Source organism: Salvelinus alpinus, chromosome 26 (genome assembly GCF_045679555.1).
Source record: "Salvelinus alpinus chromosome 26, SLU_Salpinus.1, whole genome shotgun sequence".
In the NCBI taxonomy this organism is placed as follows: domain Eukaryota; kingdom Metazoa; phylum Chordata; class Actinopteri; order Salmoniformes; family Salmonidae; genus Salvelinus; species Salvelinus alpinus.
The window spans coordinates 38,722,894-38,747,518 of record NC_092111.1 but is presented as its reverse complement, the minus strand read 5'-3'; the positions used below and the strand labels follow the sequence as shown (position 1 = coordinate 38,747,518).

Sequence of the window (24,625 nt, the reverse complement as noted above, 5' to 3'; positions counted from 1 at the left end):
CACTCAGCCATGTCACAGTATATTAGATCCTGCTATAATTATCCCTCAGCCATGTCCCAGTATATTAGATCCTGCTTGAAAATCACTCAGCCATGTCACAGTATATTAGATCCTGCTCGAATATCCCTCAGCCATGTCCCAGTATGTTCAGTCCTGCTAGAATATCCCTCAGCCATGTTCCAGTGTATTAGATCATACTAGAATATTCCTCAGCCATGTCCCAGTATATTCGATCCTGCTTGAATATCCCTCAGCCATGTCCCAGTATATTCGATCCTGCTTGAATAGCCCTCAGCCATGTCCCAGTATATTAGATCCTTCTAGAATATCCCTCAGCCATGTCACAGTATATTAGATCCTGCTAGAATATCCCTCAGCCAGGTCACAGCGTATTATGTCCTGCTAGAAAATCCCTCAGCCATGTCACAGCGTATTATGTCCTGCTAGAATATCCCTCAGCCATGTCCCAGAATATTAGATCCTACTAGAATATCCCTCAGCCATGTCACAGTATATTAGATCCTGCTAGAATATCCCTCAGCCATGTCACAGTATATTAGATCCTGCTAGAATATCCCTCAGCCATGTCACATAATATTAGATCCTACTAGAATATCCCTCAGCCATGTCACATAATATTAGATCCTACTAGAATATCCCTCAGCCATGTCACAGTATATTAGATCCTACTAGAATATCCCTCAGCCATGTCCCAATATATTAGGTAATTTCCATTGGGACGCAGCCATACGGCCACTGCAGAGGAATATGGGTCCAAATATCTGATGTGTGAACAGCCTCTTTTATGACACCAAAATAGCACTGTGTGAGAGTGCACTTTATACACTAACTTCTTAAAGTGGAGAGTGACACAAAAACTGTGTAATAAAATCTCCCAAATATCAGCCTGCTATTCCTGTAACCCTCCATAAAGGTGTCTATGCAGTCTAGACACATAGTAATAAGGTAAAAAAGTATTTCAAGTCTGGACAGTGGACATAAAATGTCATTTGGGAAATGTCAAGATCTTTTAAGGTGTAGTGCTAGCTGTCAAATGTACGAGGCACATGGTAAGGGCCCTGGTCAAAAGGTAGTACACTACGGTGCCATTAGAAACTCTACCACTGAGATGGACAGACCAGTGTTATTATTCCCTCTGACTTCCTTGACACTTCTTATTTGGCATTTAGGACTTGTAGTTTAGAGGCCATCGAACGCTTCCCTTACCTCTAGGCTGACAGACACTCTCCTCTCCTTTCCTGCTGGCCAAGTGGATCTGAGGTGTCTCCCTCTCTCTCTCCCTCTCTCACTCTCACTCTCTATCCTACTCTCTCTCTTCCTGTGCCTAGTCCAGAGCCCTTGGAATGCTTCCCTCCCTCAGCTAAATGGATCTGAGGTGTGTGCTTCCCTGTCTCCCTCTCTCTCTCTCTCTTTCCCTCTCCCTCTCTCTCTCTCCCTCCCTCCCACTCTCTCTCTCTCCCTCCCTCCCTCCCTCCCACTCTCTCTCTCTCTCTCTCCCTCCCTCCCAATCTCTCTCTCTCTCTCCCTCCCTCCCTCCCTCTCTCTCTCTCTCTCTCTCCATCCCTCCCAATCTCTCTCTCTCTCTCCCTCTCTCTTTCCCTCCCCCTCTCTCTCTCTCTCCCTCCAACTCTCTCTCTCTTTCCCTCTCCCTCTCTCTCTCTCCCTCCCACTCTCTCTCTCTCTCCCTCCCACTCTCTCTCTCTCTCTCTCTCTCTCTCTCTCTCTCTCTCTCTCTCTCTCTCACTCTCTCAAATTCAAATTCAAGCTGCTTTATTGGCATGAAAAACATTGTGTCAATATTGCCAAAGCAACAATGTATAATAAAATTATAAACAATAACAAATAATAATATAAAATGGTAGTAAATAATAATACACAATTGAATACAAAAATAACAACAATATAGTAGAAATGTAATGAACATAAACACTGAGCTGATTTCTAACGTGCTGTTCCTTCTTTTTCCCTAGTTTATCTCTCTGTCTGTCTGTCTGTCTGTCTGTCTGTCTGTCTGTCTGTCTGTCTGTCTGTCTGTCTGTCTGTCTGTCTGTCTGTCTGTCTGTCTGTCTGTCTCTGTCTGTCTGTCTGTCTGTCTGTCTGTCTGTCTGTCTGTCTGTCTGTCCCTAGTTCAGAGCCCTTGGACTACTTCCTCAGCTAAATGGACGTCCCACTAATCTGCTATGCCTCTGATTCAACCTCTATAGTGTATTGAAATACTTCAAGTGTTGTTGAAATGTCTTATCCTGAAATTTAGACAATTGCCCCAAAAATCGGGTTGAGGAAGTTGTGTTAAGGAGAGGCAGACGAACAGACACAGATTACATCAGTTCTGTTCAAATACAACGGACGGCAGGACAGACAGACTGTCACGCTCCTCTTCCTGGAAATGACTGGACCAAAGTGCAGTGTGGTACATGTTCATGATATTTTATTTAATCAGAACACTTGAACAAAAATAACAAAGAGAAAAACGAACAGTTCTGGTAACTAAACTATACAGAAAACAACTACCCACAAACACAGGTGGGAAAAGGCTGCCTAAGTATGATTCCCAATCAGAGACAACGATAGACAGCTGCCTCTGATTGAGAACCACACCTGGCCAAACACAAAGAAATAGAAAACATAGAAATAAAGAAACTAGAATGCCCAACCTAGTCACACCCTGGCCTAACCAAAATAGGGAATAAAAGCCTCTCTATGGCCAGGGCGTGACACAGACATATAGACAGACAGGCAAACTGTCCACACGCACACACACACACACGCACGCACACACACACACACACACACACACACACACACACAAAGACTGTAGAGCCACACTCACCACTATAAGGTTCCACATGCGAGCGGCCTCGGCCACCAGCGTGGACACAGAGCTGCAGCCGGGCATCAGGACCATCTTGATGGGCTCAGTGTAGAGCAGGTCATACAGGAGCTTGGTGGCTTCACCTGGATCACACTGTAGGGAACAGAGGAAGACAGAAAGGCAGACTATTTAACTTCTTATGGCTGCAGGGGCAGTATTGAGTAGCTTGGATGAAAGGTGCACAGAGGTGCCCATAGTAAACTGCCTGCTCTTCAGTCCCAGTTTCTAATATATGCATATTATTATTGATATTGGATAGAAAACACTCGGAAGTTTCTAAAACTGTTTGAATGATGTCTGTGAGTATAAGGGAACTCATATGGCAGGCAAAAACCTGAGAAAAAATCCAAACAGGAAGTGGGAATTCTGATGCTGGTCGATTTTCAACCAAGATCCTATTGAATTCACAGCGAGATATGGATGAGTTTGCACTTCCTACAGCTTCCACTAGATGTCAACAGTCTGTAGAACCTTGTCTGATGCCTCTACTGTGAAGAGGGGCCGAATGAGACATGAATGAGTAAGGTCTACCATGACCTGACCATGCTCTGGCCATGCGCATTCACATGAGAGGGAGCTCTGTTCCATCGCTCATCTAAAGTCAATGTAATTCTCCGGTTGGAACGTTATTCAAGATTTATGTTAACAACATTCTAAAGATTGATTCTATACATCGTTTGACATGTTTCTACTGACTGTTACGGAACTTTTGGACATTTCGTCAGCTTTTAGTGAACGCGCTTCCTGACGTTGGATTTGTTTCCCAAACATGCTAACAAAAATAGCTATTTGGACATAAATGATGGACATTACCGAACAAAACGAACATTTCTTGTGGAAGTGGGAGTCCTGGGAGTGCATTCCGACGAAGATCAGCAAAGGTAAGTGAAGATTTATAATGCTATTTATAACTTTTGTTGACTCCACAATTTGGCGGGTAACTGTATGGCTTCCTTTTGTGGCTGAACGCTGTTCCCAGATTATTGAATATTGTGTTTTTCCGTAAAGCTTTTTGAAATCTGACACAGCGGTTGCATTAAGAACAAGTGTATCTTTAATTCTATGTAAAACATGTATCTTTCATCAAAGTTTACGATGAGTATTTATGTTATTTGACGTGGCTCTCTGCAATTACTCTGGATATTTTGGAAGCATTTCTGAACATTGCGCCAATGTAAACTGAGGTTTTTGTATATAAATATGAACTTTATCAAACAAAACATATATGTATTGTGTAACATGAAGTCCTATGAGTGTCATCTGATGAAGATCATCAAAGGTTAGTGATTCATTTTATCTCTATTTCTGCTTTTTATGACTCCTGTCTTTGGCTGGAAAAATGACTGTTTGTCTGTGATTTTGCGGTGACCTAACATAATCGTTTGTGGTGCTTTTGCTGAAAAGCCTATTTGAAATCGGACACTTTGGTGTGATTAACAACAAGATTACCTTTAAAATGGTATAAGATACATGTATGTTTGAGGAATTTTTATTATGAGATTTCTGTTGTTTGAATTTGGCGCCCTGCACTTTCACTGGCTGTTGTCATATCGATCAGCCATAAGAGGTTTTAATGGGTTAACCATCTAATCACACTGCATGGGGCACAGAGGAAGAGGAAATAAAGGAGGAATAAGGGAGAGGGATAGAGGGGGAATAAGGGAGAGGGATAGAGAAGGGGAATAAGGGAGAGGGATGGATAAGTGGAATAAGGGAGAGGGCTAGAGGGGGAATAGGGGAGAGGGATAGAGAAGGGGAATAAGGGAGAGGGATAGAGAAGTGGAATAAGGGAGAGGGCTAGAGGGGGAATAAGAAAGAGGGATATAGAAGGGGAATAAGGGAGAGGGATAGAGAAGTGGAATAAGGGAGAGGGCTAGAGGGGGAATAAGAAAGAGGGATAGAGAAGGGGAATAAGGGAGAGGGATAGAGAAGGGGAATAAGGGAGAGGGGTGGATAAGTGGAATAAGGGAGAGGGCTAGAGGGGGAATAGGGGAGAGGGATAGAGAAGGGGAATAAGGGAGAGGGATGGAGAAGGGGAATAAGGGAGAGGGATGGAGAAGGGGAATAAGGGAGAGGGCTAGAGGGGGAATAAGGGAGAGGGATGGATAAGGGGAATAAGGGAGAGGGATGGATAAGTGGAATAAGGGAGAGGGATGTATAAGTGGAATAAGGGAGAGGGCTAGAGGGGGAATAAGGGAGAGGGATAGAGAAGGGGAATAAGGGAGAGGGATGGATAAGTGGAATAAGGGAGAGGGATGGATAAGTGGAATAAGGGAGAGGGCTAGAGGGGGAATAAGGGAGAGGGACGGATAAGTGGAATAAGGGAGAGGGATGGATAAGTGGAATAAGGGAGAGGGCTAGAGGGGGAATAAGGGAGAGGGATAGAGAAGGGGGATAAGGGAGAGGGATGGATAAGTGGAATAAGGGAGAGGGATGGATAAGTGGAATAAGGGAGAGGGCTAGAGGGGGAATAAGGGAGAGGGATAGAGAAGGGGAATAAGGGAGAGGGATGGATAAGTGGAATAAGGGAGAGGGCTAGAGGGGGATAAGGGAGAGGAATAGAGAAGGGGAATAAGGGAGAGGGCTAGAGGGGGAATAAGAAAGAGGGATAGAGAAGGGGAATAAGGGAGAGGGACAGAGAAGGGGAAATAGGGAGAGGGACAGAGACAGAGAAGGGGAATAAGGGAGAGGGACAGAGGAGGGGAATAAGGGAGAGGGACAGAGGAGGGGAATAAGGGAGAGGGACAGAGAAGGGGAATAAGGGAGAGGGACAGAGGAGGGGAATAAGGGAGAGGGATAGAGAAGGGGAATAAGGGAGAGGGATAGAGAAGGGGAATAAGGGAGAGGGATAGAGGAGGGGAATAAGGGAGAGGGATAGAGAAGGGGAATACAGGAGAGGGACAGAGGAGGGGAATAAGGGAGAGGGATAGAGGAGGGCAACAAGGGAGAGGGATAGAGGATGGGAATAAGGGAGAGGGATAGAGAAGGGGAATAAGGGAGAGGGATAGAGAAGGGGAATAAGGGAGAGGGATAGAGAAGGGGAATAAGGGAGAGGGATAGAGAAGGGGAATAAGGGAGAGGGATAGAGGAGGGGAATACAGGAGAGGGATAGAGAAGGGGAATAAGGGAGAGGGATAGAGGAGGGGTCACGAACGTCGTCAGGGAAATGACCGGACCAAGGTGCAGCGTGGTGAGCATATATTTTGTCTTTATTAAGAATGTCACCAACAAAACAAGAAACACCAAAAACGAACGTGAAGCTTACTAGGGCTATACAGGCCACTAATAAAGACAACTACCCACAACTAAGGTGGCAAAACAGGCTGCCTAAGTATGATTCCCAATCAGAGACAACGATAGACAGCTGTCCCTGACCATACTCGGCCAAACACACAGAAATACAAAACATAGAATGCCCACCCCACATCACACCCTGACCACATCACACCCTGACCTAACCAATTAGAGACATAAGGGAAAGGGAATAATAATAAGGGAAAGGGATAGAGGGGGAATAAGCGAGAGGGATGGATGGGTGACGCAGAGGGGGAATAAGGGAAATAGGATAAGGGAGTGGAGAGAGGAAGAAAGGGGGAGAGGGAGAAAGAGGGGAGAGGGAGAGGAGAAAGAGGGTGAGGGAGTGTGGGGATAGAGAGATGAAGAGGAAGAGGTTGCAAGGGGGAGAATGGGAGGGAGGGAGGGAGGGAGGGAGAGAGAGAGAGAGAGAGAGAGAGAGAGAGAGAGAGAGAGAGAGAGAGAGAGAGAGAGAGAGAGAGAGAGAGAGAGAGGGGAGGTTTAGGGAGAAATTGAGGTAGACTGATTACATACGGCACCCCGCAAAAAAAAAAAACATACAAGTGCTATTTGTATGTTAAACTGTGGAGAGATTGAGAGGGTCAGTGATTCATTTCACACTCGACTGCACACAACAATACCAATAAACAGGAAGAGCCCAGAGACGAGGTGAGGCACATCCCAAGGACACCTGATGTTGGCACCCTATGCCCTATGTATGGCCCCATAGGACTGTGGTCAAAAGTAGTGCACTATCTATGGGCCCTGACCAAAAGTAGTGCACTATATAGGGAATAGGGTCCTGGTCTAAAGTAGTGCACTATATATAGGGAATAGGCCCTGGTCTAAAGTAGTGCACTATATAGGGAATAGGGCCCTGGTCTAAAGTAGTGCCCTATATAGGGAATAGGGCTCTGGTCTAAAGTAGTGCACTATATAGGGAATAGGGCTCTGGTCTAAAGTAGTGCACTATATAGGGAATAGGGCTCTGGTCTAAAGTGGTGCACTATATAAGGAATAGGGCTCTGGTCTAAAGTAGTGCACTATATAGGGAATAGGGTGCCATTTGGGATGCAGCCTGTGACTGCACCATTGAAAAAGGCACTGGATCAAATTAGTGATATTTCACCTAACATTCCAAACAGTAGTCTCACTGGGAATATACTCTGGCGACAGCAAATAGAGATAAATTACTTCAAAATGATTACACAGAGGAACCTGATATTGTTTGATTTGTGTGATCGTACAAATTGAGTTAGCAGTGGGCCCGAGGCAACAGATTACCCCCTTCCTTAACCACAGTCAGTGTCGCCTATAATCACAGAGTGCCAAATGGCATACTGTACTATTCCCTATATAGTGCACTACTTTTAACCAGAGCCCTATGCACCCTGGTCAAAAGCAGTGCAGTATACAGCATATGCTCCCATGTAGGACGCAGCCAGTTCATTTTAATGAAGTGAGAGAAGTCAATGGTCAAATCCTCTAGCTAGTATATTCATGTATTGCTTTCCACCGTAAAGCCTCTCATCATTAAACCCATTCCACGTGCAAGACACATCGGTAATGTGACATCATTGGGCCCAATTACGAGCAAGGGGAAGGATTAAACTGACTGCTAGGCTTTGTTCCCAAATGACACCCTATTCCCTACATTTACACAGTGTCAACAGTAGAGCAATTTAAAAGAAAATAAGATGGTATTTGGGATACAGCCCAAGGCTAGCCTACACCCAATCACAATCAGTTCAGACTAACCCCACCCAATCACAATCAGTTCAGGTTAACCCCACCCAGTCACAATCAGTTCAGACTAACCCCACCCAGTCACAATCAGTTCAGGTTAACCCCACCCAGTCACAATCAGTTCAGACTAACCCCACCCAGTCACAATCAGTTCAGGCTAACCCCACCCAGTCACAATCAGTTCAGGCTAACCCCACCCAGTCACAATCAGTTCAGGTTAACCCCACCCAGTCACAATCAGTTCAGGTTAACCCCACCCAGTCACAATCAGTTCAGGTTAACCCCACCCAGTCACAATCAGTTCAGACTAACCCCACCCAGTCACAATCAGTTCAGGCTAACCCCACCCAGTCACAATCAGTTCAGGTTAACCCCACCCAGTCACAATCAGTTCAGGCTAACCCCACCCAGTCACAATCAGTTCAGGTTAACCCCACCCAGTCACAATCAGTTCAGGTTAACCCCACCCAGTCACAATCAGTTCAGGCTAACCCCACCCAGTCACAATCAGTTCAGGTTAACCCCACCCAGTCACAATCAGTTCAGACTAACCCCACCCAGTCACAATCAGTTCAGGTTAACCCCACCCAGTCACAATCAGTTCAGGTTAACCCCACCCAGTCACAATCAGTTCAGGTTAACCCCACCCAGTCACAATCAGTTCAGGTTAACCCCACCCAGTCACAATCAGTTCAGGTTGACCCCACCCAGTGTTGAAGACTGAGCTGTAGTCAATGAACAGCATTCTTACATAGTGGGAACAACATCCTCTATGCACTTCCTGATGAACCCAGTTCCCGAGTAAGTGTATACATCGATGCTATGCTCAGACGCGACCCGGAACATTTCCCAGTCCACATGATCAAAACAATCTTGAAACACAGATTCCGATTGGTCAGACCAATGTTGAACAGTCCTTACCACGGGAGCTTCCTGTTTAAGTTTCTGCTTATAGGTGGGGAGGAGCATAATGGAGGTGTGATCTGATTTGCCTGGAGGGCTGGGGAGGGTCTTGTATTGGGGGGGGGGGGGGGGGGTGTACACAGCAGTGACGATGACCGAAGAAAATGAACTAGGGAGGTTATGCGGTTGGTATTTCATGGTGAAGTATTCCATATCGGGAGAACAAAATGACTTTCTGTATTTTACCACAATCCCACCATGAGTTGTTAATCATGAAACGAACCGCTCTGCCCTTTTCACAGAGGGTTCTTTCTTCCTGTCCGCACCATGGACGGAGAACCCCACTGGCTGAATGGACACGGACAATATGTCCGGAGAGAGTCACGATTCCGTAAAACAGTATTTTACAGTCCCTGATGTCTCTCTGGAAGGAGATCTTCGCCCTGAACTTGTCTACTTTATTGTCCAGGGACTGAACCTTAGCGAGTAATATACTCTGAAGCGGTGGAGGGTATGCACACTGCCTGAGTCTGACTAGGGCCCCACTTCTTCTTCTTCTCTGGCATCAGCGTTTTGGTATAGCGCTGCCTCGGGTTCAAACAATGGATCCAGGTCAGGGAAGTCAAATTTCTGCTCAAATTTTTGGTGACTGACCCGAGAACTAATGTCCAAAAGTAATTTTTGGCTGTAGGTAATAATACAAGAAACTTTCTGAGCAAATCATGTAAAAAATAACAGACAAGAAAAAACACTGCAAAGTTGGCTAGGGAGCTATAAACAGGGCGACCATGGTGCCATCCATGAACTGTGCAGCTGGGGCTCAACGCATCACACACACACACACACACACACACACACACACACACACACACACACACACACACACACACACACACACACACACACACACACACACACACACACACACACACACACACACACACACACACACACACACACATAGCCTACAGAGAAAAAAAAACTGTCAGCACAAACTATGTAGATATTTTTGTATTGTCAACTGTTTAGTATTGAGCACCTCTTCTTGCCTGAGTGAAGGGCTGAGCCAGAGTGAGACAGAGAGATATGCACAGGCACTATGAAGCGTACCAAATGCAGTCATTGACTTTCAGGATTTTTAGAACATTTACGAATGTTAAGAGTTCTACAGACTCCCGGAAGGAATGGCAAGCAGCTGATACAAATATCTGGATGAAGTACCAGCGATATCGTAAAGACTCATTTTCCTTCACCGAGAGGCATAGACTTTCCATTATTCATATATGAATAGGCTCGAGAAGAACACTTTATAAATATATAATCATGTCCATTCTCAAGTGTTGACTATTTGAAAATGACTTGACAGTGCAGGATGCCTTTAAATATATCAGATGATTTTTTTATAGGGGGTTGCAAGAAGTCAATCCCGTCAATAAAACAAAACCGCTTATAAACCATCACTTAAGTGTTGCTGACAGATGGGTTACGATGAAGGTTATGGAAGCCTGGTGTGGAGAGAGAGAGACAGAGAGAGACAGAGAGTCAGAGGCATTTTGATGGTTATGGAAGCCTGGTGTGGAGAGAGAGAGACAGAGAGAGACAGAGAGTCAGAGGCATTTTGATGAAGGTTATGGAAGCCTGGTGTGGAGAGAGAGAGACAGAGAGAGACAGAGAGTCAGAGGCATTTTGATGAAGGTTATGGAAGCCTGGTGTGGAGAGAGAGAGACAGAGAGAGACAGAGAGTCAGAGGCATTTTGATGAAGGTTATGGAAGCCTGGTGTGGAGAGAGAGAGACAGAGAGAGACAGAGAGTCAGAGGCATTTTGATGAAGGTTATGGAAGCCTGGTGTGGAGAGAGAGAGACAGAGAGAGACAGAGAGTCAGAGGCATTTTGATGAAGGTTATAGAAGCCTGGTGTGGAGAGAGAGAGACAGAGAGAGACAGAGAGTCAGAGGCATTTTGATGAAGGTTATGGAAGCCTGGTGTGGAGAGAGAGAGACAGAGAGAGACAGAGAGAGACAGAGAGTCAGAGGCATTTTGATGACGGTTATGGAGGCCTGGTGTGGAGGTTAAACCCAATCCATCCTAAACTCACAAATAAAACTACACTAAGAAATAAATCCATCCTACACTAAGAAATAAAACTCCATCCATCCTAAACTTAGAAATAAAACTCCATCCATCCTAAACTTAGAAATAAATGCAGCCTTTTGGACATGTTTTGTTGTAAATCCTCATTGCTAATGCTCACCATCTAAATCTAACGTTATGTCCACGAATAGGTTTTGGAGAACGTTGGCCTCCCCCCTTTTTACTATCAAATCAAATAAATGGCTGTGTAAACGAAAAGAGACACCAATCCAGAGCGATATTCATGGTGACTGTTGTCATTGATTCTAACCCTGACACTCGGGAGGAAATCAGAACATGTGTCTTCTTTAATGAACATAGGATGGACATCTCATGAGCTTTTGTGAAGGTCCAGGGCGATGTTTTTGGGGAATGACCATACTCACTAGCGAGAGGGAGGGAGATTTTCTGGTTGATTTGCCTACTGATGATAACACAAGGGTAGGTGTCTGAAATGGCACCCTAGTCCCTATATAGTGCACTACTTTTCACCAGAGTCCAATGGGCCATACGGTACATAGTGCACTACTTTTCACCAGAGTCCAATGGGCCATACGGTACATGGTGCACTACTTTTCACCAGAGTCCAATGGGCCATACGGTACATGGTGCACTACTTTTCACCAGAGTCCAATGGGCCATACGGTACATAGTGCACTACTTTTCACCAGAGTCCAATGGGCCATACGGTACATAGTGCACTACTTTTCACCAGAGTCCAATGGGACATACGGTACATAGTGCACTACTTTTCACCAGAGTCCAATGGGCCATACGGTACATGGTGCACTACTTTTCACCAGAGTCCAATGGGCCATACGGTACATAGTGCACTACTTTTCACCAGAGTCCAATGGGCCATACGGTACATAGTGCACTACTTTTCACCAGAGTCCAATGGGACATACGGTACATAGTGCACTACTTTTCACCAGAGTCCAATGGGCCATACGGTACATAGTGCACTACTTTTCACCAGAGTCCAATGGGCCATACGGTACATAGTGCACTACTTTTCACCAGAGTCCAATGGGCCATACGGTACATAGTGCACTCCCATTTCGGGAAGCAGAACAGGCAGAAACAGGCACTGGGAGCTGAATCCCTAATCCGTCACCAGACCCGTCGGAGCTCAGGTCCGCGAGGGGTCAACTTTCTCCTCATCATGCAGCTGACCTGGAAGACGGGCTGTGTGTGGTTGTGTAAGTGCCTATGATGGATGACTGGCCCAACCAAAGGCACTTCTTACATTCGGCTAACTACACTGAACACTCAATAGAAGCTACAGGCAGGCTCACATCACCTCGCCATCCATCTGTTTCCCTGTTCAAGCAACGATAGTAAGTGCACAATCTTTCCCTTTTCTTGGAGAGAAATCTGTAGTTCTCTGTTTGTATGAACTGCAGTCGTCTTGGTTACTGTTGTTATGCCAACCTCTAACCAAACCCCCACCCCCCCCTTTCCCTTTCTACACCCCCCAGTCTTTTGAAGTGGGGTTCCAATGCAGAGCAGTTTCAACCAATCAGAGCAATGCTCTTAGCAACACCAGCCAGTCACAGTGCATTTCACTATTTCCAGACTGTGAGTGTGGTGTGTTGGCATCTCTCTCCCATGAGAGAGAGGAGGGACGCAGGTGGGAAGAAGAGGCGGAATGGTAGAGAAAGAGAGAGAGAGAGAGAAAAAGAGAGAGAGAGAGACAGACAGAGAGAGAGAGGGAGAGAGAGAGAGAGAGAGAGAGAGAGAGAGAGAGAGAGAGAGAGAGAGAGAGAGAGAGAGAGAGAGAGAGAGAGAGAGAGAGAGAGAGAGAGACAGAGAGAGAGAGAGAGGGAGAGAGAGAGAGAGAGAGAGAGAGAGAGAGAGTACCATCCAATACTCCTCTACATATGTCAGCACCCTTTCACCAGTAATTGTACTTGAATAAAGGTGATTCTGCTTCTACTCAATAGAATAACACAGGCTACATAATGATGACCATTGCTCATAAGATACATTTTCTACTAAGTGCTTTTAGCCCGTCTTAAAGAACATGAATCAAAGAAACAGTCTAACAGCGCTCATTAAAAAAAACAACTGAGGAAATTAGAGAATTCACAGAGGACAGTTTATTATCCCAATTATGGCACGCATGACAGATTGCATGCATGACAGATTGCACGCATGACAGATTGCACGCACGACAGATTACACGCATGACAGATGCACGCATGACAGATTGCACGCATGACAGATTGCACGCATGACAGATTACACGCATGACAGATTACACGCATGACAGATTGAGGCATGACAGATTGCACGCATGACAGATTACACGCAAGACAGATTGCACGCATGACAGATTGCACGCATGACAGATTGCACGCATGACAGATGCAGGCATGACAGATTGCACGCATGACAGACTGCAGGCATGACAGATTGCACGCATGACAGATGCACGCATGACAGATTGCACGCATGACAGATGCAGGCATGACAGATTGCACGCATAACAGATTGAGGCATGACAGATTGCACGCATGACAGATGCAGGCATGACAGATGCACGCATGACAGATGCACGCATGACAGATTGCACGCATGACAGATTACACGCATGACAGATTACACGCATGACAGATTGAGGCATGACAGATTGCACGCATGACAGATTACACGCATGACAGATTGCACGCATGACAGATTGCACGCATGACAGATTGCACGCATGACAGACTGCAGGCATGACAGATTGCACGCATGACAGACTGCAGGCATGACAGATGCAGGCATGACAGATTGCACGCATGACAGATGCAGGCATGACAGATTGCACGCATAACAGATTGAGGCATGACAGATTGCACGCATGACAGATGCAGGCATGACAGATTGCACGCATGACAGATTGCACGCATGACAGATTGCACGCATGACAGATGCACGCATGACAGATGCAGGCATGACAGATTGCACGCATGACAGATGCAGGCATGACAGATGGCACGCATAACAGATTGAGGCATGACAGATTGCACGCATGACAGATGCAGGCATGACAGATGCACGCATGACAGATGCACGCATGACAGATTGCACGCATGACAGATGCACGCATGACAGATGCACGCATGACAGATTGAGGCATGACAGATTGCACGCATGACAGATTGCACGCATGACAGATGCAGGCATGACAGATTGCACGCATGATAGATGGCACGCATGACAGCATGACAGATTCACACATACAGATTTGGTATTCATATTACGCAAAATATAGGCAAGACAAAGTTGCGATAACAGCAATCCATTACGACGCAATGCTGTTCTACAATACGAATAACGCTCCAGTCTGAATTATTAACACAACCATAAACCACATAAATCAGACACTTGACACTTGATGTTTACAAAGGAATCATGCATTCAATGCATCAATCTGAAATTCCTATTACAAGTTGTTATACTTATAGGAACTTAAAGTGCACTTTGCCTATAGCTTAGCCTAGGCTACTCACCATGCTATTTAGTGTATCAGGCTAGGCTAGGCTACTCACCATGCTATTTAGTGTATCAGGCTAGGCTACTCACCATGCTATTTAGTGTATCAGGCTAGGCTAGGCTACTCACCATGCTATTTAGTGTATCAGGCTAGCCTAGGCTACTCACCATGCTATTTAGTGTATCAGGCTAGGCTAGGCTACTCACCATGCTATTTAGTGTATCAGGCTAGCCTAGGCTACTCACCATGCTATTTAGTGTATCAGGCTAGGCTAGGCTACTCACCATGCTATTTAGTGTATCAGGCAAGGCTACTCACCATGCTATTTAGTGTATCAGGCTAGGCTAGGCTACTCACCATGCTATTTAGTGTATCAGGCAAGGCTACTCAGCATGCTATTTAGTGTATCAGGCTAGGCTAGGCTACTCACCATGCTATTTAGTGTATCGGGCTAGGCTACTCACCATGCTATTTAGTGTATCAGGCTAGGCTAGGCTACTCACCATGCTATTTAGTGTATCAGGCTAGCCTAGGCTACTCACCATGCTATTTAGTGTATCAGGCTAGGCTAGGCTACTCACCATGCTATTTAGTGTATCAGGCTAGCCTAGGCTACTCACCATGCTATTTAGTGTATCAGGCTAGGCTAGGCTACTCACCATGCTATTTAGTGTATCAGGCAAGGCTACTCACCATGCTATTTAGTGTATCAGGCTAGGCTAGGCTACTCACCATGCTATTTAGTGTATCAGGCAAGGCTACTCAGCATGCTATTTAGTGTATCAGGCTAGGCTAGGCTACTCACCATGCTATTTAGTGTATCGGGCTAGGCTACTCACCATGCTATTTAGTGTATCAGGCTAGGCTAGGCTACTCACCATGCTATTTAGTGTATCAGGCAAGGCTACTCAGCATGCTATTTAGTGTATCAGGCTAGGCTAGGCTACTCACCATGCTATTTAGTGTATCAGGCTAGGCTAGGCTACTCACCATGCTATTTAGTGTATCAGGCAAGGCTACTCAGCATGCTATTTAGTGTATCAGGCTAGGCTAGGCTACTCACCATGCTATTTAGTGTATCAGGCTAGGCTACTCACCATGCTATTTAGTGTATCAGGCTAGGCTAGGCTACTCACCATGCTATTTAGTGTATCAGGCTAGGCTAGGCTACTCACCATGCTATTTAGTGTATCAGGCTAGGCTACTCACCATGCTATTTAGTGTATCAGGCTAGGTTACTTACCATGCTATTTAGTGTATGAGGCTAGGCTACTCACCATGCTATTTAGTGTATCAGGCTAGGCTACTCACCATGCTATTTAGTGTATCGGGCTAGGCTACTCACCATGCTATTTAGTGTATGAGGCTAGGCTACTCACCATGCTATTTAGTGTATCAGAGTAGGCTACTCACCATGCTATTTAGTGTATCAGGCTAGGCTACTCACCATGCTATTTAGTATATCAGGCTAGGCTACTCACCATGCTATTTAGTGTATCAGGCTAGGCTACTCACCATGCTATTTAGTGTATCAGGCTAGGCTACTCACCATGCTATTTAGTGTATCAGGCTAGGCTACTCACCATGCTATTTAGTGTATCAGGCTAGGCTACTCACCATGCTATTTAGTGTATCAGGCTAGGCTACTCACCATGCTATTTAGTGTATGAGGCTAGGCTACTCACCATGCTATTTAGTGTATCAGAGTAGGCTACTCACCATGCTATTTAGTGTATCAGGCTAGGCTACTCACCATGCTATTTAGTATATCAGGCTAGGCTACTCACCATGCTATTTAGTGTATCAGGCTAGGCTACTCACCATGCTATTTAGTGTATCAGGCTAGGCTACTCACCATGCTATTTAGTGTATCAGGCTAGGCTACTCACCATGCTATTTAGTGTATCAGGCTAGGCTACTCACCATGCTATTTAGTGTATCAGGCTAGGCTACTCACCATGCTATTTAGTGTATCAGGCTAGGCTAGGCTACTCACCATGCTATTTAGTGTATCAGGCTAGCCTAGGCTACTCACCATGCTATTTAGTGTATCAGGCTAGGCTAGGCTACTCACCATGCTATTTAGTGTATCAGGCAAGGCTACTCACCATGCTATTTAGTGTATCAGGCTAGGCTAGGCTACTCACCATGCTATTTAGTGTATCAGGCAAGGCTACTCAGCATGCTATTTAGTGTATCAGGCTAGGCTAGGCTACTCACCATGCTATTTAGTGTATCGGGCTAGGCTACTCACCATGCTATTTAGTGTATCAGGCTAGGCTAGGCTACTCACCATGCTATTTAGTGTATCAGGCAAGGCTACTCAGCATGCTATTTAGTGTATCAGGCTAGGCTAGGCTACTCACCATGCTATTTAGTGTATCAGGCTAGGCTAGGCTACTCACCATGCTATTTAGTGTATCAGGCAAGGCTACTCAGCATGCTATTTAGTGTATCAGGCTAGGCTAGGCTACTCACCATGCTATTTAGTGTATCAGGCTAGGCTACTCACCATGCTATTTAGTGTATCAGGCTAGGCTAGGCTACTCACCATGCTATTTAGTGTATCAGGCTAGGCTAGGCTACTCACCATGCTATTTAGTGTATCAGGCTAGGCTACTCACCATGCTATTTAGTGTATCAGGCTAGGTTACTTACCATGCTATTTAGTGTATGAGGCTAGGCTACTCACCATGCTATTTAGTGTATCAGGCTAGGCTACTCACCATGCTATTTAGTGTATCGGGCTAGGCTACTCACCATGCTATTTAGTGTATGAGGCTAGGCTACTCACCATGCTATTTAGTGTATCAGAGTAGGCTACTCACCATGCTATTTAGTGTATCAGGCTAGGCTACTCACCATGCTATTTAGTATATCAGGCTAGGCTACTCACCATGCTATTTAGTGTATCAGGCTAGGCTACTCACCATGCTATTTAGTGTATCAGGCTAGGCTACTCACCATGCTATTTAGTGTATCAGGCTAGGCTACTCACCATGCTATTTAGTGTATCAGGCTAGGCTACTCACCATGCTATTTAGTGTATCAGGCTAGGCTACTCACCATGCTATTTAGTGTATGAGGCTAGGCTACTCACCATGCTATTTAGTGTATCAGAGTAGGCTACTCACCATGCTATTTAGTGTATCAGGCTAGGCTACTCACCATGCTATTTAGTATATCAGGCTAGGCTACTCACCATGCTATTTAGTGTATCAGGCTAGGCTACTCACCATGCTATTTAGTGTATCAGGCTAGGCTACTCACCATGCTATTTAGTGTATCAGGCTAGGCTACTCACCATGCTATTTAGTGTATCAGGCTAGGCTACTCACCATGCTATTTAGTGTATCAGGCTAGGCTACTCACCATGCTATTTAGTGTATCAGGCTAGGCTACTCACCATGCTATTTAGTGTATCAGGCTAGGCTACTCACCATGCTATTTAGTGTATCAGGCTAGGCTACTCACCATGCTATTTAGTGTATCAGGCTAGGCTACTCATCATGCTATTTAGTGTATCAGGCTAGGCTACTCACCATGCTATTTAGTGTATCAGGCTAGGCTAGGCTACTCACCATGCTATTTAGTGTATCAGGCTAGGCTACTCACCATGCTATTTAGTGTATCAGGCTAGGTTACTTACCATGCTATTTAGTGTATGAGGCTAGGCTACTCACCATGCTATTTAGTGTATCAGGCTAGGCTACTCACCATGCTATTTAGTGTATCAGGCTAGGTTACTTACCATGCTATTTAGTGTATGAGGCTAGGCTACTCACCATGCTATTTAGTGTATCAGGCTAGGCTACTCACCATGCTATTTAGTGTATCAGGCTAGGCTAGGCTACTCACCATGCTATTTAGTGTATCAGGCAAGGCTACTCAGCATGCTATTTAGTGTATCAGGCTAGGCTAGGCTACTCACCATGCTATTTAGTGTATCGGGCTAGGCTACTCACCATGCTATTTAGTGTATCAGGCTAGGCTAGGCTACTCACCATGCTATTTAGTGTATCAGGCAAGGCTACTCAGCATGCTATTTAGTGTATCAGGCTAGGCTAGGCTACTCACCATGCTATTTAGTGTATCAGGCTAGGCTAGGCTACTCACCATGCTATTTAGTGTATCAGGCAAGGCTACTCAGCATGCTATTTAGTGTATCAGGCTAGGCTAGGCTACTCACCATGCTATTTAGTGTATCAGGCTAGGCTACTCACCATGCTATTTAGTGTATCAGGCTAGGCTAGGCTACTCACCATGCTATTTAGTGTATCAGGCTAGGCTAGGCTACTCACCATGCTATTTAGTGTATCAGGCTAGGCTACTCACCATGCTATTTAGTGTATCAGGCTAGGTTACTTACCATGCTATTTAGTGTATGAGGCTAGGCTACTCACCATGCTATTTAGTGTATCAGGCTAGGCTACTCACCATGCTATTTAGTGTATCGGGCTAGGCTAGGCTACTCACCATGCTATTTAGTGTATGAGGCTAGGCTACTCACCATGCTATTTAGTGTATCAGAGTAGGCTACTCACCATGCTATTTAGTGTATCAGGCTAGGCTACTCACCATGCTATTTAGTGTATCAGGCTAGGCTAGGCTACTCAGCATGCTATTTAGTGTATCAGGCTAGGCTAGGCTACTCACCATGCTATTTAGTGTATCAGGCTAGGCTACTCACCATGCTATTTAGTGTATCAGGCTAGGCTAGGCTACTCACCATGCTATTTAGTGTATCAGGCTAGGCTAGGCTACTCACCATGCTATTTAGTGTATCAGGCTAGGCTACTCACCATGCTATTTAGTGTATCAGGCTAGGTTACTTACCATGCTATTTAGTGTATGAGGCTAGGCTACTCACCATGCTATTTAGTGTATCAGGCTAGGCTACTCACCATGCTATTTAGTGTATCGGGCTAGGCTAGGCTACTCACCATGCTATTTAGTGTATGAGGCTAGGCTACTCACCATGCTATTTAGTGTATCAGAGTAGGCTACTCACCATGCTATTTAGTGTATCAGGCTAGGCTACTCACCATGCTATTTAGTGTATCAGGCTAGGCTACTCACCATGCTATTTAGTGTATCAGGCTAGGCTACTCACCATGCTATTTAGTGTATCAGAGTAGGCTACTCACCATGCTATTTAGTGTATCAGGCTAGGCTACTCACCATGCTATTTAGTGTATCAGGCTAGGCTACTCACCATGCTATTTAGTGTATCAGGCTAGGCTAGGCTACTCACCATGCTATTTAGTGTATCAGGCTAGGCTACTCACCATGCTATTTAGTGTATCAGGCTAGGTTACTTACCATGCTATTTAGTGTATGAGGCTAGGCTACTCACCATGCTATTTAGTGTATCAGGCTAGGCTACTCACCATGCTATTTAGTGTATCAGGCTAGGTTACTTACCATGCTATTTAGTGTATGAGGCTAGGCTACTCACCATGCTATTTAGTGTATCAGGCTAGGCTACTCACCATGCTATTTAGTGTATCAGGCTAGGCTACTCACCATGCTATTTAGTGTATCAGGCTAGGCTACTCACCATGCTATTTAGTGTATCAGGCTAGGCTACTCACCATGCTATTTAGTGTATCAGGCTAGGCTAGGCTACTCACCATGCTATTTAGTGTATCAGGCTAGGCTACTCACCATGCTATTTAGTGTATCAGGCTAGGTTACTTACCATGCTATTTAGTGTATGAGGCTAGGCTACTCACCATGCTATTTAGTGTATCAGGCTAGGCTACTCACCATGCTATTTAGTGTATCGGGCTAGGCTAGGCTACTCACCATGCTATTTAGTGTATGAGGCTAGGCTACTCACCATGCTATTTAGTGTATCAGAGTAGGCTACTCACCATGCTATTTAGTGTATCAGGCTAGGCTACTCACCATGCTATTTAGTGTATCAGGCTAGGCTACTCACCATGCTATTTAGTGTATCAGGCTAGGCTACTCACCATGCTATTTAGTGTATCAGAGTAGGCTACTCACCATGCTATTTAGTGTATCAGGCTAGGCTACTCACCATGCTATTTAGTGTATCAGGCTAGGCTACTCACCATGCTATTTAGTGTATCAGGCTAGGCTAGGCTACTCACCATGCTATTTAGTGTATCAGGCTAGGCTACTCACCATGCTATTTAGTGTATCAGGCTAGGTTACTTACCATGCTATTTAGTGTATCAGGCTAGGCTACTCACCATGCTATTTAGTGTATCAGGCTAGGCTAGGCTACTCACCATGCTATTTAGTGTATCAGGCTAGGCTACTCACCATGCTATTTAGTGTATCAGGCTAGGTTACTTACCATGCTATTTAGTGTATGAGGCTAGGCTACTCACCATGCTATTTAGTGTATCAGGCTAGGCTACTCACCATGCTATTTAGTGTATCAGGCTAGGTTACTTACCATGCTATTTAGTGTATGAGGCTAGGCTACTCACCATGCTATTTAGTGTATCAGGCTAGGCTACTCACCATGCTATTTAGTGTATCAGGCTAGGCTACTCACCATGCTATTTAGTGTATCAGGCTAGGCTACTCACCATGCTATTTAGTGTATCAGGCTAGGCTACTCACCACGCTATTTAGTGTATGAGGCTAGGCTACTCACCATGCTATTTAGTGTATCAGGCTAGGCTACTCACCATGCTATTTAGTGTATCAGGCTAGGCTACTCACCATGCTATTTAGTGTATCAGGCTAGGCTACTCACCATGCTATTTAGTGTATCAGGCTAGGCTAGGCTACTCACCATGCTATTTAGTGTATCAGGCTAGGCTACTCACCATGCTATTTAGTGTATCAGGCTAGGCTACTCATCATGCTATTTAGTGTATCAGGCTAGGCTACTCACCATGCTATTTAGTGTATCAGGCTAGGCTAGGCTACTCACCATGCTATTTAGTGTATCAGGCTAGGCTACTCACCATGCTATTTAGTGTATCAGGCTAGGTTACTTACCATGCTATTTAGTGTATGAGGCTAGGCTACTCACCATGCTATTTAGTGTATCAGGCTAGGCTACTCACCATGCTATTTAGTGTATCAGGCTAGGTTACTTACCATGCTATTTAGTGTATGAGGCTAGGCTACTCACCATGCTATTTAGTGTATCAGGCTAGGCTACTCACCATGCTATTTAGTGTATCAGGCTAGGCTAGGCTACTCACCATGCTATTTAGTGTATCAGGCAAGGCTACTCAGCATGCTATTTAGTGTATCAGGCTAGGCTAGGCTACTCACCATGCTATTTAGTGTATCGGGCTAGGCTACTCACCATGCTATTTAGTGTATCAGGCTAGGCTAGGCTACTCACCATGCTATTTAGTGTATCAGGCAAGGCTACTCAGCATGCTATTTAGTGTATCAGGCTAGGCTAGGCTACTCACCATGCTATTTAGTGTATCAGGCTAGGCTAGGCTACTCACCATGCTATTTAGTGTATCAGGCAAGGCTACTCAGCATGCTATTTAGTGTATCAGGCTAGGCTAGGCTACTCACCATGCTATTTAGTGTATCAGGCTAGGCTACTCACCATGCTATTTAGTGTATCAGGCTAGGCTAGGCTACTCACCATGCTATTTAGTGTATCAGGCTAGGCTAGGCTACTCACCATGCTATTTAGTGTATCAGGCTAGGCTACTCACCATGCTATTTAGTGTATCAGGCTAGGTTACTTACCATGCTATTTAGTGTATGAGGCTAGGCTACTCACCATGCTATTTAGTGTATCAGGCTAGGCTACTCACCATGCTATTTAGTGTATCGGGCTAGGCTAGGCTACTCACCATGCTATTTAGTGTATGAGGCTAGGCTACTCACCATGCTATTTAGTGTATCAGAGTAGGCTACTCACCATGCTATTTAGTGTATCAGGCTAGGCTACTCACCATGCTATTTAGTGTATCAGGCTAGGCTAGGCTACTCAGCATGCTATTTAGTGTATCAGGCTAGGCTAGGCTACTCACCATGCTATTTAGTGTATCAGGCTAGGCTACTCACCATGCTATTTAGTGTATCAGGCTAGGCTAGGCTACTCACCATGCTATTTAGTGTATCAGGCTAGGCTAGGCTACTCACCATGCTATTTAGTGTATCAGGCTAGGCTACTCACCATGCTATTTAGTGTATCAGGCTAGGTTACTTACCATGCTATTTAGTGTATGAGGCTAGGCTACTCACCATGCTATTTAGTGTATCAGGCTAGGCTACTCACCATGCTATTTAGTGTATCGGGCTAGGCTAGGCTACTCACCATGCTATTTAGTGTATGAGGCTAGGCTACTCACCATGCTATTTAGTGTATCAGAGTAGGCTACTCACCATGCTATTTAGTGTATCAGGCTAGGCTACTCACCATGCTATTTAGTGTATCAGGCTAGGCTACTCACCATGCTATTTAGTGTATCAGGCTAGGCTACTCACCATGCTATTTAGTGTATCAGAGTAGGCTACTCACCATGCTATTTAGTGTATCAGGCTAGGCTACTCACCATGCTATTTAGTGTATCAGGCTAGGCTACTCACCATGCTATTTAGTGTATCAGGCTAGGCTAGGCTACTCACCATGCTATTTAGTGTATCAGGCTAGGCTACTCACCATGCTATTTAGTGTATCAGGCTAGGTTACTTACCATGCTATTTAGTGTATGAGGCTAGGCTACTCACCATGCTATTTAGTGTATCAGGCTAGGCTACTCACCATGCTATTTAGTGTATCAGGCTAGGTTACTTACCATGCTATTTAGTGTATGAGGCTAGGCTACTCACCATGCTATTTAGTGTATCAGGCTAGGCTACTCACCATGCTATTTAGTGTATCAGGCTAGGCTACTCACCATGCTATTTAGTGTATCAGGCTAGGCTACTCACCATGCTATTTAGTGTATCAGGCTAGGCTACTCACCACGCTATTTAGTGTATGAGGCTAGGCTACTCACCATGCTATTTAGTGTATCAGGCTAGGCTACTCACCATGCTATTTAGTGTATCAGGCTAGGCTACTCACCATGCTATTTAGTGTATCAGGCTAGGCTACTCACCATGCTATTTAGTGTATCAGGCTAGGCTACTCACCATGCTATTTAGTGTATCAGGCTAGGCTACTCACCATGCTATTTAGTGTATCAGGCTAGGCTACTCACCATGCTATTTAGTGTATCAGGCTAGGCTAGGCTACTCACCATGCTATTTAGTGTATCAGGCTAGGCTACTCACCATGCTATTTAGTGTATCAGGCTAGGTTACTTACCATGCTATTTAGTGTATGAGGCTAGGCTACTCACCATGCTATTTAGTGTATCAGGCTAGGCTACTCACCATGCTATTTAGTGTATCAGGCTAGGTTACTTACCATGCTATTTAGTGTATGAGGCTAGGCTACTCACCATGCTATTTAGTGTATCAGGCTAGGCTACTCACCATGCTATTTAGTGTATCAGGCTAGGCTACTCACCATGCTATTTAGTGTATCAGGCTAGGCTACTCACCATGCTATTTAGTGTATCAGGCTAGGCTAGGCTACTCACCATGCTATTTAGTGTATCAGGCTAGCCTAGGCTACTCACCATGCTATTTAGTGTATCAGGCTAGGCTACTCACCATGCTATTTAGTGTATCAGGCAAGGCTACTCACCATGCTATTTAGTGTATCAGGCTAGGCTACTCACCATGCTATTTAGTGTATCAGGCTAGGCTACTCACCATGCTATTTAGTGTATCAGGCTAGGCTACTCACCATGCTATTTAGTGTATCAGGCTAGGTTACTTACCATGCTATTTAGTGTATGAGGCTAGGCTACTCACCATGCTATTTAGTGTATCAGGCTAGGCTACTCACCATGCTATTTAGTGTATCAGGCTAGGTTACTTACCATGCTATTTAGTGTATGAGGCTAGGCTACTCACCATGCTATTTAGTGTATCAGGCTAGGCTACTCACCATGATATTTAGTGTATCAGGCTAGGCTACTCACCATGCTATTTAGTGTATCAGGCTAGGCTACTCACCATGCTATTTAGTGTATCAGGCTAGGCTAGGCTACTCACCATGCTATTTAGTGTATCAGGCTAGCCTAGGCTACTCACCATGCTATTTAGTGTATCAGGCTAGGCTAGGCTACTCACCATGCTATTTAGTGTATCAGGCAAGGC

General features: G+C 45.1%; 1 protein-coding gene across 1 annotated transcript in view; it reads right to left on the bottom strand.

Moving 5' to 3' along the window:
• The window catches only part of LOC139555298 (gamma-aminobutyric acid type B receptor subunit 1-like), a 324,185-nt gene that overhangs the window by 137,283 nt on the left and 162,277 nt on the right, over nt 1–24,625 (bottom strand). Inside the window, exon 8 of the mRNA XM_071368991.1 lies at nt 2,852–2,986. Coding sequence (XP_071225092.1) covers nt 2,852–2,986 — 135 coding nt within the window. The remainder of the gene's footprint in view (nt 1–2,851; nt 2,987–24,625) is intronic.